Genomic DNA, 16303 nt, shown 5'->3' on the forward strand with positions numbered 1-16303 from the left:
GTCAACTATGAAGGATGAGCCAACATTATTGCAGTTAGTAAAAGCTGACTTCCTGGAAATTTCTCATCTGTTCAGGTAAGTGCTCACAGGTATTCCTGGCCAGTTCATACCCATGAAAAAAAGAGTTAACAGTTCAGCTTAACCAGGAGCTCGTATTCCCTGGCTATGCTTTAGTTTTGACACTTTAATGATGTTGACCTAATTAGGGGAAAGGGCAGCTGTAACACACACCTTTGCATTTTTTGCACTTCCTTTATTGCCAGATTATACGATGATGAATTGTGAGAAGGAGGTTTCCTGCCTGAGAACTGCGGTTTCAAAACGTCCGGCAAAACGGAATTAAAAGCACTGGCACTGTTCAAACCCAAAGCAGTGAGGATTTAATTCACTCATTCATCAAATATTTACTACAGCTCTTATAAAAGTGCCCTGATCTAAACTGGCTGCTGGGAATTACAGATCTGAGCCCAGCTGCCCTCAGAGCCTGGCTCTCCAGTCCAGTTCGGAGAAAAATACAACACAAATATACTGAAACACAGTGACAATGCAGACTGATTTGGGGGGGGGGGGGGGGGAGCAGGGGGTGGGGGGTCTGGTATGAGGGGGATGCAGTGGGGTGGGAGGGGGCGGGGGTAGGGAGACCCTCTGTGAAGAGGAGGTTTTAGGTTTAAACCAGAGTTGGGAGCACCCCGAGCGGCTGGCCAGGGGAGCTGGGCAGGGGCGCCAGGCATAGGGAGAGATGAGCGAAGACTTTCCTGAAGGAAAACTGTCATAGCTGAGTCATCCTGGGCAATGAGGAAAGAGAGAGTGGCATGAAATTGTAAGGTACCTTTTTTCTAAAAGAAGTAGGGGAAATTGATTTTTCCTGTAGGATTAAAACAAAAATATTATGTCATTTTAATACGTAAGTTCGAAACTGCCAAGTAGGGACTCTGATCTCTGGTTCGGCATATGGACACAGCAAGCTCACCAGACCCCTTGATTCTGAGGCTGGCTCGTCCGTGTGCTATCTGGCTGCTTCCACGCCCCCCCAGGGTGACTCTTGTGACAAGCACAGCAGGACTGGGCAGGGGACAGCACATGGTCAAGGTGCTGCCATTACCACCGGAAGCGGCAGTGATGGTTGGGGAGAGGTTGAGAGCAGATGGTCCCACCCCACTAACTGGACTGTCCCATCAGTGACACTTCAGAGCGGTCCTGGGGGCCTCCCAGCCCACCGCCCAACTAGCTGCAGTGAGACTGGCCACAGAGTCAGTGGGTTAGGGCCACTCTCCCACTCAGCTCCATCCTCCCTTAGTTTTCTTTCTTCTGATCTGACACAATCAGACTACATAAACAAACACCTATTTTCTCAATTGCTTTAGGCCTTTTCATCACGCCTCTTCCACCCTTATAGCAAATAACTACTCTAAGGGGCTTCCCTGATGGGTCAGGGGTAAAGAATCCACCTGCCAATGCAGGAGACACAGGTTTGATCCCTGGTCAGTAAATCCCCCAGAGAATGAAATGGCAACTCACTCCAGTATTCCTGCCTGGGAAGTCCCATGGACAGAGGAGCCTGACAGGCTACAGTCCACGGGGTCACAAGAGTCAACAAAACTTAGTGACTAAATGATGACGACAACTCTCTCTAAGTCCCAGATGCTACAAAGCTGTTTTTTTGTCTATGCTGCTGCTGAGTCGCTTCAGTCGTGTCCGACTCTGTGTGACCCCAGAGACGGCAGCCCACCAGGCTCCCCCGTCCCTGGGATTCTCCAGGCAAGAACACTGGGGTGGGTTGCCGTTTCCTTCTCCAATGCATGAAAGTGAAAAGTGAAAGTGAAGTCGCTCTGACTCTTAGCGACCCCATGGACTGCAGCCCACCAGGCTCCCCCGTCCCTGGGATTCTCCAGGCAAGAACACTGGGGTGGGTTGCCGTTTCCTTCTCCAATGCATGAAATGAAAAGTGAAAGTGAAGTCGCTCTGACTCTTAGCGACCCCATGGACTGCAGCCCACCAGGCTCCTCCGTCCATGGGATTTTCCAAGCAAGGGTACTGGAGTAGGTTGCCATTGTCTATACCCCTTCCTAAATTATCTGTTCGTTTCCACAGAAGTGTGGCTCTCCAAGGGTCACTTGTTTGCTGTCTTTCAACCAGATGCCTCACGTTAAAATTCTTCCTTAAAATATTTTTCATTTGACAGTCATTTGAACATCTCTCTTAGGGAATTATTGAAGTCAAGAGTTAGTGGAGCAAAAAAATGACCAAATGAGAAAAGTAAATGATATGACAGGGAGAGTGAGGTGATCCCAAGCAGTGCCTCAGCCTCTGTCTCCAGAAATGAGGAGCTTGAGATGTAAAGGGCTCCTCCCCTTCCTCCTGAACCTCCTGAACGTTTCTTTAAAATCAAGGTTGAGACACTATCTTAATTCCATGTGATGATTTTTACCCTCAAGACCAAGACAAGGGGGGAGCAAAACATTCTGTTAAATCTTATAAACATGGTACTTTTGGAATTAGAATAGAAAAGTTACAGGAGCCAACGAATTATTAGCATCCCTTAAAGCTCTAACTCTAAATGCTAACCTGCAAGGAAACTCAGTATCTATAGACTGTTGCATCATTTCTATCATCTACTACCCCTTAGGCGATCCTCATATTCCCTGATCTAGAAGGAATAAACAGGGGTCCATAATAAGACCTCAGAAATAAGTTTCCTGTGTTTCCTAGGACGATGCACCACTGCCTCTTCTAAGAAGTAAAGATCCAGAGATTTACCATGCTTTCCTGAATCTTTGGGCTGAAGTTGGCTGGTACCATGTCTCCTGATTTTCCTGAGCTGCCATTATTGGCGAGTACGATTGTTTTCCCTCCAAGGCTTTGCTACAAGCTAAAATAAGGTGATGGTACAAAGGTGGACCCATTTCCTTGGGATTTCAGAAACAAGCAACAATCTCTATAGCATAAGAAATAACAGCAATACAACAATAATTTACACTACCAGTCAGGCAAACTCAAGTGGTCAGTAACTATTAACCCATCATCTCCCTTTGCTGCTAATGGTGAACTAGTGATTTCAACAGTGGCCGCTGCCAGGAATCTTACTTTCTAGTTCTTATTCTGCCATCATTGGGGCAGAAAAAGGGGCAGGGAAAGGGGAAGAGTGTCTTTATGTTCTTAAACCTTTGATTATATTTTAAAGACAAAAACACATTAAGTAAATAACAACTGCTAGAGGGGCCAGGAAGGACTGAGCAAGTTGCAAGTCTCTGTATCTGGAGAAGTCATTAAAGCAGAACCTGGAAAGAGGCTAAAACAGTGAAAGTAAAATATAAAAGGTTAACAGGGTAGTAAACATTTTTTTTTTCCTACTGTGTCATTGAAAGAGTAGGTTTTTTTTTTTTTTAATTGCAGTAAGAATACTTAACATGAAATCTACCCTATTAAACATTAAGTGCCCAATATTTAGACTGTAAAGAATCTCCCTGCAATGCAGGAGACCCAGATTCAATCCCTGGGTTGGGAAAATCCGCTGGAGAAGGGAATGGTCACCTGCTCCAGTATTCTTGCCTGGAGAAGTCCATGGACAGAGGAGCCTGGTGGGCTACAGTCCATGGGGTCACAAAGAGTTGGGCACAACTTAGTGACTAACACTTTCACTTATTTTTCACAGTATTATCTCCAGGCACAATGTGGTAGAAAGCTCTAGGACTTATTTTTGCTTAACGTGAAACTTTATACCTTGGAAGAGCACCTTGCAAATGCTCCCTCAGCCCCTGGCAACCACCATTTCACTGCTTCTACGTGTTGGACCATTACAGATCATTCCTATAAGTAGAATTATGCAATATATTTGTTCTGTGATGGACTTATGTCACTTAGCAAAATGAACTGAGTATTTTTTAAAAAGCCAAGTGAAATCTTAAAAGTAGTTAACTAGCTAGTTAGTACAAGGTCTTAAGCTAGTTAGTACAAGGTCTTAAGATGTTCGTTGATTATAAACTATCATAACACAATACTTGCAGACTATGCAACACCCTCCTCCCCCAAAGACTTTCGACAGAGAGACTGTGGCTAGCTACGACTTGGATAAGAATTTTATGAAACTGTTATAATCAGCGATCTTTGCATCACAACCTTTCATTATGTAGGTTCCTCCAATTTAAACTAAGCATAAGTCAATAATTAAAGCAAGCATAAGAAAGTCATTTGCTAGAATGTCCCGCATAGGTTCATTTTTCACCTGCCAAGATTGAATTACCTCTTGTATATCACTAGGTGACAATAAAAGAGAAGAAGCCAAGAGTGCATTTCAAATTAGAGGCTAAGAACTAACAAAGAGTATCTCTCTAGCTCTAAAAGTTAGCTGAGGGCCACGAAGGCTAGCAAGGTTACATGTGCCAAGTACTCTATTTACAAGCAACGTGAAAAACAAGTCAATGCAATGCTTGGTGATCACAGAAAACCATGATCTAAAATAAATGATGCCCAGCAGAGAAGAGGAAAGACCCTTCCGCAAAGTCTGTGCCTATTAACAGGCAATATTAACTTTAAAACTGGGTCAGTTTGGGATAGAGATATAAATCTTGAGTACTTTTATATCTAAAAATATTGCAAAACACAAGATGGCCTCCAGTTTCCAGTGTGTCCGACACTTAAAAGTAAACAGTAGCCATAAAACAGGAGCATTTTTAAAAAAGAAATCTCAGATGTTTGGAAATAGTAAGTTGAACAATATGAAATGGGCCATTTTTGTATATTAAGTCTGAACATCAGAAATTTCATGTGATTCCACCAAAGAAAAGGCAGGGCTTATTAATTTAATGTTAAGAATTAAAGTTTGAAGACATGCTACAAGTCTTTGGTTTCATAAAGAGGTTTACTTCAGTGGGAGAATACTACTAAAGAAAGAAAAGGATTTTCAATATTCTGTGCTAAACATATATCTGAAATCACACAGAACTGGGGCCAGTAAGTATTTGCTGAAATAAGCCTAAGAATAAAGTGTTCCATGTATAACCAGCCCGTTTTCATGTTTGTCTAACATATGACATCCATGCCTAATAAAATTCTCTATTCCCAACCAATTTCTCCATCCTTCTGGTTGAATGCTTGAATCCAGCTCTTAATGGTAAAACTTTAGGCGCATGGACCTTCTCTGCCAACATACACCCCACTTCTCAATCTATTATTCACTGCTTTCTCCTACTCACTCCAGCCCTTCTCTACCGCTCTTTCTTTCAAACTTGGCATACTACAGTCCCATCTGTCCGTGTCAGGCTCTCCCTACCCGCTTCTTTTTAATACACCAGTGATCTAATCTTTCTTGCCTAGAATGGGGGGATTCTGCTGAGCCCCAGTCCCTCTGCCTTTCCCATGCAGGTGGGTTCTGTTGTTTAAAGAATGCTTGACGGGTTTTGTCATATAACTCTCCATTTCTGCCTTATTTAGACCTTGATCACTTGCTCAAAACCAATTTCACTTAGAAGGCATCAATAAACAGAATGTGAATGTTATAAATGAGGATAATTTTCTAGGGAGGAGTTGTACACACCTGCAACTTTAATGTTAGAATAAAAAGGTTCACCTACACTGGGTAGGTTTCCATGTGGATGGATATCTTCTTTCCAGCACACGATGTACTATGTTCTCTCTGTAAGTATTTCAGGGGTGCTTTTTTGTCTTTTTTAAAAAAGGTAACTTTCTGGACTCTGGGAAATGTACACAGGCTCTGAGTGAACTCCATCACGTTTCGTATTAAGGAAGTAAGAGGAAGGGGACTGCAATGCACCTTCAACACTTTTTGAGGATGGAGAGTTTCAGAAGAGTTCCAGGTACATTTCTGCCTCATTCTATCGGGCTGAATCCTTTTCCACTTCTGGTTCTGGAACCTATGCCGCCAAAGGACTGACACACACAGATTATCTGATACCCTACCATTTCCAAAGCCCCGGGCAGTGCCACCCCTCCGGCGTTTACATACCTGGAGTTCGCTATTTCCACTTTGGTTCTGGCCATGGCGGCTGCCCGTTGTGCGCCTTCGATCGCTCTGTCCACCTTCTCCCTAGTTTTTGTATTTCTTATTGGTATCAGCTGCTTCCTTATTCCGCGGACCAGAACATTATTTTTGTATTTGCCCTCTTCCTTGGAGCCGTCGGGAAAGACGGTGCAGCCGTAGCCGTGCCTCTTGTTGTTTGCCCACTCGCCCTCGTACTTCATGCCGTTGGAGCGTTCGCTGATGCCGAAGCCACTGCGCTTGTCGTTCTTCCACTCGCCCATGTAGGTCTCCGTGGTGGTGGCGTCCACGTGGTCCTCCACGGGGCAGAAGTCACAGTCGACGTCGCCGAAGCTGATGGTGGAGTTGGCGTCGCTGGAGCTGATCCGGCTCATGGCCGCGTCGCTGCGGACCGAGCTGCGCTTGCTTGAGATGGAAGACTTGGACTCGGACTTGCGCAGTTTCATGCTTCCCAGGAGGGAGCCCCGGCGGAAGAGGCCGCCCTTCTTCTTGCCCGAGAGCTCGGCGTCGGCGTGAAAGTTGAGCACGAAGCCGCCGCGGGTGCCGGCCGGGCTGTCGGCGGCGGCCGCGGCGTCGTGGAGCACGCTGCCGTTGCTCTGCTCGCTGCGCAGCGAGGCCAGCGACGTGCGCAGCGGCGAGCGGATCACCGTGGCCATGCCGTAGGGCACGCTCTGGCGCACGCCGTAGCCGTGCCGCATGCCGCCGGCCCACTGGCCCTGGTAGGTACCTTCGAGAGAGCGCGAGAGAGCACAGCGTGAGTCCGGGGCCGGAGGGAGGCCGATCGGGGCATAGGTACGCACTTGGAGAGCCCTGCGCGCAGGCCCGGGGACTCAAGGCCCAACCCCGCACACTGCCTAGTCAACTCTAAGCCATGCTTCGGAAATTCCCTTTGTGAATCCCCACCCTGAAGTGTCGTGTCTAGGCCATTTCAGTAATTGTGTATCAGCAAACGAGCGTGCTGCTTACCTTTGGTAAAATTGAGAGGAAGTCAGAGGAAATTTTCCACTCTTAAGCCTATGCAATTCATCTCAGATCAAAGGTGGGCCTGACAGTGCCCGTTAATACTTTGTTGACACTATTTTTTTCAATGAATATTATGCCTTCTCAGGAATAGGATAATCTCTAATCTAAATCTACATAGGTTTTTCCGATAGGTGTTTGGGTTTTTTTGCCTTTCACTGAAAACATTTTACAAAGCACTGACTTCTAATACAAGAGAGTGATCATTAGAAAATTTTTCTCCCCTGAAATTAACACATCAAAACCCCCTTTGAGGAAGGCAGTGCAATAGCAGAGGAAGAAATGAGCTCTATTTGTGAGCTGTATTTTTACTAATTTAACTGAAAAATGAAAGATTTAAGGTCTGGCAGTTTGACATTCCAACAAGCTCAAAGACCTAAAGTTATTAGTGATCTGAATGCTTGGAACATGAGTTGTCAAACAAGTTTTCTTACATTTTCATTCTACCACATTCATCATGTTCTTTAGGGCAGGGAAAACTATTTAATATTCAGGATTATTATTTAGTTTTGGGTGAACCTCTTTAAGCTGAGAGGGATTTGACAAATAGAATATATATTCTGAATACAGTGAATCATTATGAAAAAACGGGCAATTTGTTTTAACATTTTGTACTTCCAAGTGAAAAGGTCAAGAGCTGTCCCATATTTGCTAAATTTCTGCTTTCTTCTGGTCATTCTCCTCATGGTTTTCCTAGCTTCTGCCACTGTACTGTGAACCACATCATAAACTAGAAACATTCTGAGGGCAGGCATTACTTTATAGGCGAACACAAAACTTCCACACTCCTAGCTGTGTGTCCTATGGTATGTAGATGTTTGATGACTTAATAATAATAAACAGCTGTGGTGGCTAAAAAGCATGCACTATTTACCTTTGGGAAAACTAAAATAAGGTCCGAGGAAAACTTCGACTCTTAATATTATGGAATTCATCTCAGAGGATAGGTGTGTTTGACAGCGTACATTAAAACTTTGTCATCACCAGATCATTTTTTTCAATGAATATTATGCCTTCTCAGGAATAGGATAATCTCTAATTTAAAGCATTTGTTTTCAGAAGTTTTTCTATTAAGTAAATTAGCAAAGACATTTAAAAATTAACCTGGAGCAACTTCCTAAATCATCTTAGGAGGAACTGGATGTTAAGATTAGGAATTTAGAATTTTCTCTTCTAAATTGAGTCCCATTTCCTTTTAATTAAAGGCAAATTTTATATTAAACTAGCCCTCCAAAGAAGTTACATGGAAATATTAAAATATAATTACCTCTGTATTCTTTCTAACTCACAAATATTATAGAAAGTAAATCATAACTGTCTTGACTCCTTTAAGTTTCTGGTTATATAGAGTTACTTTGCAGTATACTTTTCATTTCAGATTGCCATGAAAAAATTTCCATTGCATGGCATACATTTACTTTTAAAATACTGAGAAGTGCTGCTTACTGATTATTTCATGCACTTAAAAGTTAAAGCCCATAGTGGCTCCCAAGTCAAAAGTTTTGATTAATTGCAAGACTACCATCTCTCTCTGTTCATTCTGACATATTTTTGGTATATAAATAGACAGCAGCAGGGTGACAACAACATATTGGGTTGGTCAAAAAGTTCATTCGGGTTCTTCCCCTATGTATCTGACAAAAAGCCCAAACGAACTTTTTGGCCAACTCAAAACAAAGGGGGTCTGGTACTGTGAATGTCATACTCTGGGTAGGTCTTAACATCTTAATCTGACATCTCAGAACTTCTGAGGAGGTGGGTGGGCCATGACTTTCCCAAAAGGATAAACCCCAAAGGATAAGACAATCAAATACAACATTTCAGATCAAGAAGCTTTCTACTCAGTATTAGCCATCTCCAAAACCACCACTGTAACCCAGAAGGAAACTGAAATTATTAGAAAATTGCAACTGACTTTCCCTTTGCCTAGAGAGATAAAAATGCAAGTTCTAAGATAAAAGTTATACAACCTGACTTACATGCACTAAAACAAACCACCTTATTTTAAAATATTTTGTTTAAATAAACAAGGAACACTATAATCATTCTCCTCTAACTTTTCTACAATTTTGCTAGAACTTCCAAACATACTGTTTCATATCAAGAAGTACTTACACTTTTAAAACACAACCACACTATCTTAGGAAATGTTTAACACCGAGGGGAAATTAACAACTAGTTTCCTTAATCTGCTATCTCCGAAAGAAGACTAGAGTTTCCAAAGACATATTGCTTGCAAATCTAAGTGGTTTAAGGCAACAGCAGTAACTAGAAAGTTTAAGTTGTTACTTGACCGTAGTAGCAGAGAAAGCAGAACAATGGCATTGGCTGTATTCCCATCTTACCCTGTTGAGGAACAGTACAGGGAAGAATTCCTCCATAGAATTGCTAGAAACTAATTTACAGTCAAAGTGTTAGTGATTCATCTGAAATTTAAAGTAGGTTTAGTTTAGTCAGTGAACCTAAGTGGGGGAAAAAGGGCCTCTTTTTCTTTATGAAGCAGGTGGGTTCCACCTGCTCCCTGCTGCTCAAAGTTTCTAATTAGTTCCTCTCAATTTCTTACATATGGATGCATAGTTCATAAGTTAAAAAAATATTTTTATGGATGTTGCATGACTTTTCATCTGGGAGCTGATTTTCTAGATACAGCCATTTTCACTAAATAAGTTTGTACTGGAAGACTTCCAATTCAGAGAGAATTCCAGTCAAATTTAGATTTAATGTGCCAAATTTAAATCTACATGCTATGAATGAAAATGTGCATGGACAGGAATGCATATAATTAACACAACAATGTGTCTTTCTAGATATATTCTAATAGTTTCATGACAGGTGAAAAAACGAACCACAGCAGGATCCGAATTTTTACCGAATATTCTGGGCACCTAGACTTGGATTTTGGGAGCACTGTACTAGCTATTCTTACTTAATATTCAGGGGTTTCTATTTCAGCAACACTTCATACTCAGATCACTAGTAAAATAAACCGAGTGATAGTTGTCAATGGAATTACAACTTCCTTCCTCCCGAGTTTTAACGTCACCACAAAATACATGCAATCAGATTTTCCTTAAGTCTGACCGAGGCTTCTAGGGATGGACTTGTGGTGGTGCGGAGGCAAGAAGTAAAGCTTGTGGAAGCGATCTGTCTTATTGTGGCCAAAATCTTTGCAGGAAATAAGTTATAGCAATACACTTCCACTTAGACCCCCATTTTATGATTCAGGACTTTCTAATTAACTGACTGACATATGAAAGAAAGTAACAGTAAGAATTCAATAATGAGTTTTAGGAGTTCCCCCTGCTCCTTTCCTAATTGGTTGCATATTTGTTTGTTTGTTTTTGTTTCTTGGTAGAAAAAGAAAACCGCTGTCCTGTGGTAGTGCCAAATTTTGAGGTTTTTAAAAAATTCTTTTAAAAGCTAGTTTTAAAACAGGAGGCCAATTATCCATAGTCACCCTAGACACTTATTTGAGCTTCTGCAACACATAAACAGAGGACCTTTACTGTGCTATATATATTTTTTGATTGCTAGGTATAATGAATACTTTAAACCAAGAGATTTTGTTTAATGAGTAGTAACTTTAAAAGAAGACTCATTTATTTTTAGCCTTCCAAATACTGAAGAACTATCCACCACCTTCTTGAAAGGTTGTAAAATAATGCACACGTTTGAAAGATAAGATTTGCATTCCACTTTTGAGCATGGAATTTAGTTATATTGTAGACCTGGGGCCTCTGATAAAATCCAGTCACAAGCTAACACATTTATATGGGTGTCAACTAAGGTGCTCTATGCCCATTGAGAACATTTAAGGGCCCTAATTAACTACTGTGGAACTTGAAACTCATGCAGCCCATATACAGTTATTAGAGACATTCCCCCCCGCCCCACTTTTAATCCATGAGAACTATATCCTTTATTTATAGTGTAGGATGAAAAGATGTCTTTTTTAGCCAGTCCTACCATGCTGCCGGTTTGCATGTGAAACATGGCCCAAGTGTTCTGAGTAAGTGAAGTGTACAAATTGTATAAGCTTTTATGTAAGCAGTTGCCTGACTGGGGTTGCACTGGGCTGGACAAACTTTTAATTGGACCCCTTTAATATCCTCCAACTCTGAGCTGCAGAATTCCAAAATGTGACATTGCCTTCTACAACCCTTTTCAATTAATTATGATTATTATCAGAAAATGTGTTTTGCCAAAGCATAAGCCATTCGTCCTTCTCGGTTTATTACACAAGCAAATTCATCAGGTTTTGACACCTGTATCAATAATATATACTTTTCCTGGTTGGGGAAAAAAGTGTTGAGGGGGGACTCTGCCCTATTATATACAAAATGTCTTTTGCAAGTATTGCTAAATATTAAAATTAGGTGAATTTTGCTCACAGCCAGCATGCTGTTTTCCATCACACACTTTAGGGCAAACCAGCGATTGCCTATTGCTATTCTCAGGAGTGAAGTAGCTGTTAATTTAGCTATTATAGGAATACACCTTTCAATTGTATTTTTTAAAACACAGACTTCACTGTTCGTTTCTAAAATGTTTTCCTGGTAATTTTTCCAGATATCTCCAGATCAACAATGACTACCTTCTTTTGATAGATAACCGATACTTTAAGAAAGCGAAGAAAACAAGAAAGAAAACCCCGCATTCTTTGAACACCCGCTGCATCAGGTGGCCTCTCCACTCCCATAACTACGATTACTTTCCAAATGCACCTCCGATAAGGAACAGTTCCCCAACATCCCAGTTCTGGGGTTCTGGCTTCTATCTTTAGGCCACTAGAGGACCGGAGGCGAAATACGACTCCACGTGAAACCAATCCCGGCAGCGGTGCGCCGCGACCGCCAGCCTCCAAGCCCAGGGCGCTCGCTCACTCCACGGGAGTGGCGATTTCAAACCCGGCCGGGAGAGGGAGGGATCAGGAACGTAATGTGACGGGCTCAAGTGACAGCGTCCTCTTCCCAGTCCAGCCCTCCCGGGCGCGCTCCCTCCCGGTGGCAGCGCGGCGCTGGCGCCGGCCAGGTGTCTTCACGCCTTGTTCCCCCCGGTCTGGACACACCGCCCGCCCCCAAAACCGGGTCAGATCCAACCCCCCGCGCACCCGCCGCGTCCTAACGCCCCCTCCCGGGGAGAGTGGCCGCGGGAGAGGGTGGGAGGCTCCCCCAGGTGTTTTGGCGGGTTTCCGGACACGTGCGCCTCGCGTCCTCCCCGCGGCCCCGCAGTCAGGGGCAAAGCCCTCCCCCAGCGCCCAGCTCGCAGGGCAGCCGAGCCGCCAGCGACGCCGCTCACCTCCGTCCCCGTAGGTCTCCACGCCGTACCCGTCCTGCAGCCCGTTACTCCAGGTCCCCTCGTAGCGGGCGGGGGTGCACAGGCTCTGCCGGACCCCGTAGCGCCCCTTGAAGCCATGTGACCACTCCCCCCGGTACATCCACTTGCCCTTCGTCTCCACCCCCAGCCCGTGCCGCTTGCCCTGCGCCCAGTAGCCCTGGTAGGTGTTGCCGCTGGGCCAGGTGTAGCCTCCGACCACCTCGAAGCCGTGCGACCAGGAGCCCGAGTACTCGCCCTGGCCCTTGGGCCCCGTGCAGATGCCATGCCCGTGCGCCTTGCCCTCCTCCCAGCCGCCGCAGTAGGTGCCGCCATCGTCGAAGTCGAACCTTCCGCCCGTCATTCGGGGGGCAGCCCCGGCGCGCTCCCCGCGGGGGCACGGACGCGGGCAGAGCTGGGCACGGCAGGGTGTAGCTCGGGGGTGGGGGCCCGGCGGGCGAGCTCACGACAGCGCCCCGGGCAGCTCGTGCCGCCGCTCGGCTCCAGTCCGACGCCGCCCCCGTCCTCCCCTCTTCTTTCGCTGCCGCCACCGCCGCCTTTCTCCTCCAACTCCTCCTCCTCCTCCTCCTTCGCCGCCGCCGCCGCCGCCGCCGCCCGGGGCCAGCGCCGCGCGCGAGAGGACAGCCCGGGCTCCGGAGCGGACCTTCAGCTGCTCCTGCCCGCCCACGTGAGCCGGGCGCCGCCCCGCGCCCGCCCCTCGTCCCCTCCCTGGGCGCTGAGGCCCGGCCCCGCGGCGCTCCCCTCCCTTGCCAGCTCCCCCCCGCCCCCGGCCCTGCCCCCAGCCCGGGAGCCGCCGCTTCCCCGGCGGGCGGGCGGGGGGACAGGGGGACCGCCCGGCGCTCCTGTGCCGCGTAGCGAGATGCGGGTGGGCGGCGAGTGTGCCCAGGGGCGCGCGCGAGTGCCCGCCTGCCTGGAGACCGAGGCGCGGGCGTGGAGGGCGGCGGAGGCTCCGGGGTGTGTGTGTTTGTGTGTGTGTGTGTGTGTTTTGGGTTTATCACCGTGCTGGAGCGCCTAGAAGTGCGGCCACGTGTGTGTGGAGGGAGAAAACTCTGCGGCGCGTTTGTCTGCAGGGGCTTTTCGTAGTTGCCTGTTTTCCGGCATTCCAACTTGTGTACCGTGGCGTTTGTCATGCTCAGCTGTCACCGTGAATTAACATCCCCCGGATAGATGGTTGCATGTGAAAGAAGTCTGCGACAGCCTAGATATAACTGTGCAGAATGTTCTTTTACACCTACCCGTCTTGAAGCACATGTGTTTGCATTTCTTTAATGAAGATACGGGGGGGAGGGCAGTGCAGTTTGAAAAAGCACAGAATACATGGGTTCGGTTTTTTGGTTTGTAATAATAAAGAGGATGTTTCTAATCTGTCTTTGTAGGGATTTAGGTATTCGCATCCACCTCAGAGCCTGCTCCCTCTGAAGTCTCCTGTGTTCTTCTAACAACCTTAGGAATTCTTCAGCCCGGAGCTGTGTACTCAACAGGCAGACGGCTCAGTCTGTGTATGTTGTCTGAGTGTCTGGAATGGACACCTCGTACCTCTCCACTGGCACCCACAATTTAAGAAGCTAAATAGAAGCTTTCAAGGAGGAACATGGTAAGTAAAACACTGCTCTAAACTTACGAAGTCTGTGACCTACAAAACCGAGGACAGGTGTCAGCTGGTCTACTTTCCAGCTACAACACTGCTTGGTTGAATCAGTGTACACAACTCTTTTAAACCTCTACTTCATCATCATCCAAATGGGAATGTCAAGATTTACCTTTCACTTTCTTTCTGTTAAGTAATAACTGAATTTATTGTGGGGGCAGTGTCCAGCAAAACATGAGAGATTTGTTAATAGGTGAGTTGAAACGTCAGTATTGCCTCTGGGTAAAAGCAGGCACGAGTTTCAACCTCACCCTTAAAATCCCCATGGGAGACGCCTCTCTGTGGTGCATAGCCAGGGTCTTAGGTTGGCCTTTCAAGGACTCTGCTCTGCACAGTATTTATGTCCCCTAGACTTAGAGGCTTTTGCATGACAGAGTAAGCACCAGAGGCTGCCAAGGGTTCTCTCACTAGGTTCTGATAATCAGATAAAAATATAAGGACAGGTGTCAGGGAAGGCAGCAAGGAAAAAGGAATCTAAACCGCACAGAAAAGGAACTGAAACTGACCTTGATTGGCTCTAGCTCAGGACTGGAGCTGGCCTTTCCTGCTTATCTGGCTGAAATAGTGAAAGAAAAATCTCAGTTTGCACAGAACCAAATCACCAAAGAGGATTAGAAACCCTCATCCATGGCGCTGCCTACAGAGTTGCCAGGAATAGTGCTTACCCTAGTGGCCTGAAATAATTACGCACCTTGCTCAGCATCTTGTCCCCGGACTGGGGATTGATTTAGGCCACTGGGAAAACGAGGGCCCAGGATTCCGCAGCTGAACCATAATTCCATTTTTCTGTTACAGGCACACCAGGATCAGGAGCTACTGTAGACATTTCCATCTATTTTGGGGTTCTGTTTGATATGAGAAACTGTGATTGCTCAGGTCAACATACTTTTTTCCCCCCATTTTTGAACTGGCTCTCTTTGTAGAACAACCTTTGTTTCTTTCCCTTTTTGATTTTTTACCCACTCATGTGTGTTAGGATCTACATACATGAATATTTGAGGTATAAACTTTTGTTTGCAAGCACGGTAGAACGATTTAATGCTGTGTGTGTGTTTGCATGTGTGCACTCAGTTGTGTCTGACTCTTTGCGACTCCATGGACTGTAGCCCGTCAGGCTCTTCTGTCCATGGGATCTCCCAGGCAAGAATACTGGAGTGGGTTGCCCTTTCCTTCTCCAGGGGATCTTCTCCACCCAGGGATGGAAGCCGTGTCTCTTGCGTGTCTGGCATTGGCAGGCGGATTCTTTACCACTATGCCACGTACTTTTCCTAATTAGCTCTCAGGCAGATGATGGACTTTCTGAAATATACAGCACAGAGTAAGTTTCTGGCTTATATAATAGATGTGAAGTCCATCTAAGGTAGATGGACAAAGGGTGGTGGTATGGATACTTCCCGGGAGAATGTGGAGATTTGAGGATGACAAAAGATATGACCATTTATCCCTTAATCTCTTCCTCTTGCTATCCCTAATAGATGTCTTCCTTGGAAAGACCCTTCATTCAAAGAAAGATTCCACCACCCGATGTCTGCTATTAAATTTCAACTAATCAGTCCTAACTCAACTCTGCCACTGACTCTCTTTGTGGGTGAAAATTAGTATCTAATTTTTGGTAGCTCACTGAACAATTTTTGGCAAAGTAACCACTCCAGCCATGCTCCCATTTGCCTGCTGCCGTCCTGGTGGAATGTTTCTCCAGTTTCACTGATGTGTTCATTAATGTCAGTGTTCATGTTTGATGGTGGTGACTGGAGAAGACAGGGAACAAGAACCAGGAAGAGAAAGAGGTGCTGACAGTGATGGCACTGCTCATAGAAGCAGTAGAATAATGCTGCAGTTTACCAGCTGGGGTTAGTAATGTCCTCATTTTCCCTCTCACTCTGAATCTTTGCCCTGGATAAGGGGGAGTTGAATTTAGCTTTAAGAAGGGATTAGTAAGAAGAGAATGTGAATGTTAGTTTGACAGGTGGGGTGGGGGAGGCCACTAAAGCCCAGGGGCCAACAGCCACGCTAGCTCTTGGTTTTCCTCCATGTTCAAAACCCAGCGCTAGTAGGTTTCCATTCTAAAAAAGTTTATAACAAAAAGTGAGCCATTTGAGTGTGAATGTTACTGATAACATGGTGGTGAGGATATTTGGCTTAGAGTCTTATCTTTTTTTTAAAGCTGAGGCTGTGTTTAAAATTTCATCAGTGATTTCCTTTTATTTACCCATTAGAATTATTGAGAATTTTTAATAAAACTACAAATGACAGAAAGCTGACGTGGAGGTGTATGTTGTCTAAAGTGTGTTTATTGATTCAAAGTG

General features: G+C 45.4%; 2 protein-coding genes across 4 annotated transcripts in view; one reads left to right on the forward strand and one right to left on the reverse strand.

Moving 5' to 3' along the window:
- The window catches only part of JPH1 (junctophilin 1), an 88330-nt gene extending 75319 nt beyond the window's left edge, over positions 1-13011 (reverse strand). For all 3 annotated transcript variants that reach the window (XM_070477185.1, XM_070477186.1, XM_070477184.1), the window contains exons 1-2: positions 12314-13011; positions 5963-6722 (exon numbers count right to left, since the gene is read on the reverse strand). In XM_070477185.1, coding sequence (XP_070333286.1) covers positions 5963-6722; positions 12314-12692 — 1139 coding nt within the window. In that variant the 5' untranslated portion in view covers positions 12693-13011. The remainder of the gene's footprint in view (positions 1-5962; positions 6723-12313) is intronic.
- A 907-nt stretch (positions 13012-13918) lies between these two features.
- The window catches only part of GDAP1 (ganglioside induced differentiation associated protein 1), a 49246-nt gene continuing 46861 nt past the window's right edge, over positions 13919-16303 (forward strand). Inside the window, exon 1 of the mRNA XM_070477189.1 lies at positions 13919-13943. The gene's annotated coding sequence lies outside the window, so the exon portion shown is untranslated. The remainder of the gene's footprint in view (positions 13944-16303) is intronic.

Source organism: Odocoileus virginianus, chromosome 15 (assembly GCF_023699985.2).
Source record: "Odocoileus virginianus isolate 20LAN1187 ecotype Illinois chromosome 15, Ovbor_1.2, whole genome shotgun sequence".
Taxonomy (NCBI): Eukaryota; Metazoa; Chordata; class Mammalia; order Artiodactyla; family Cervidae; genus Odocoileus; species Odocoileus virginianus.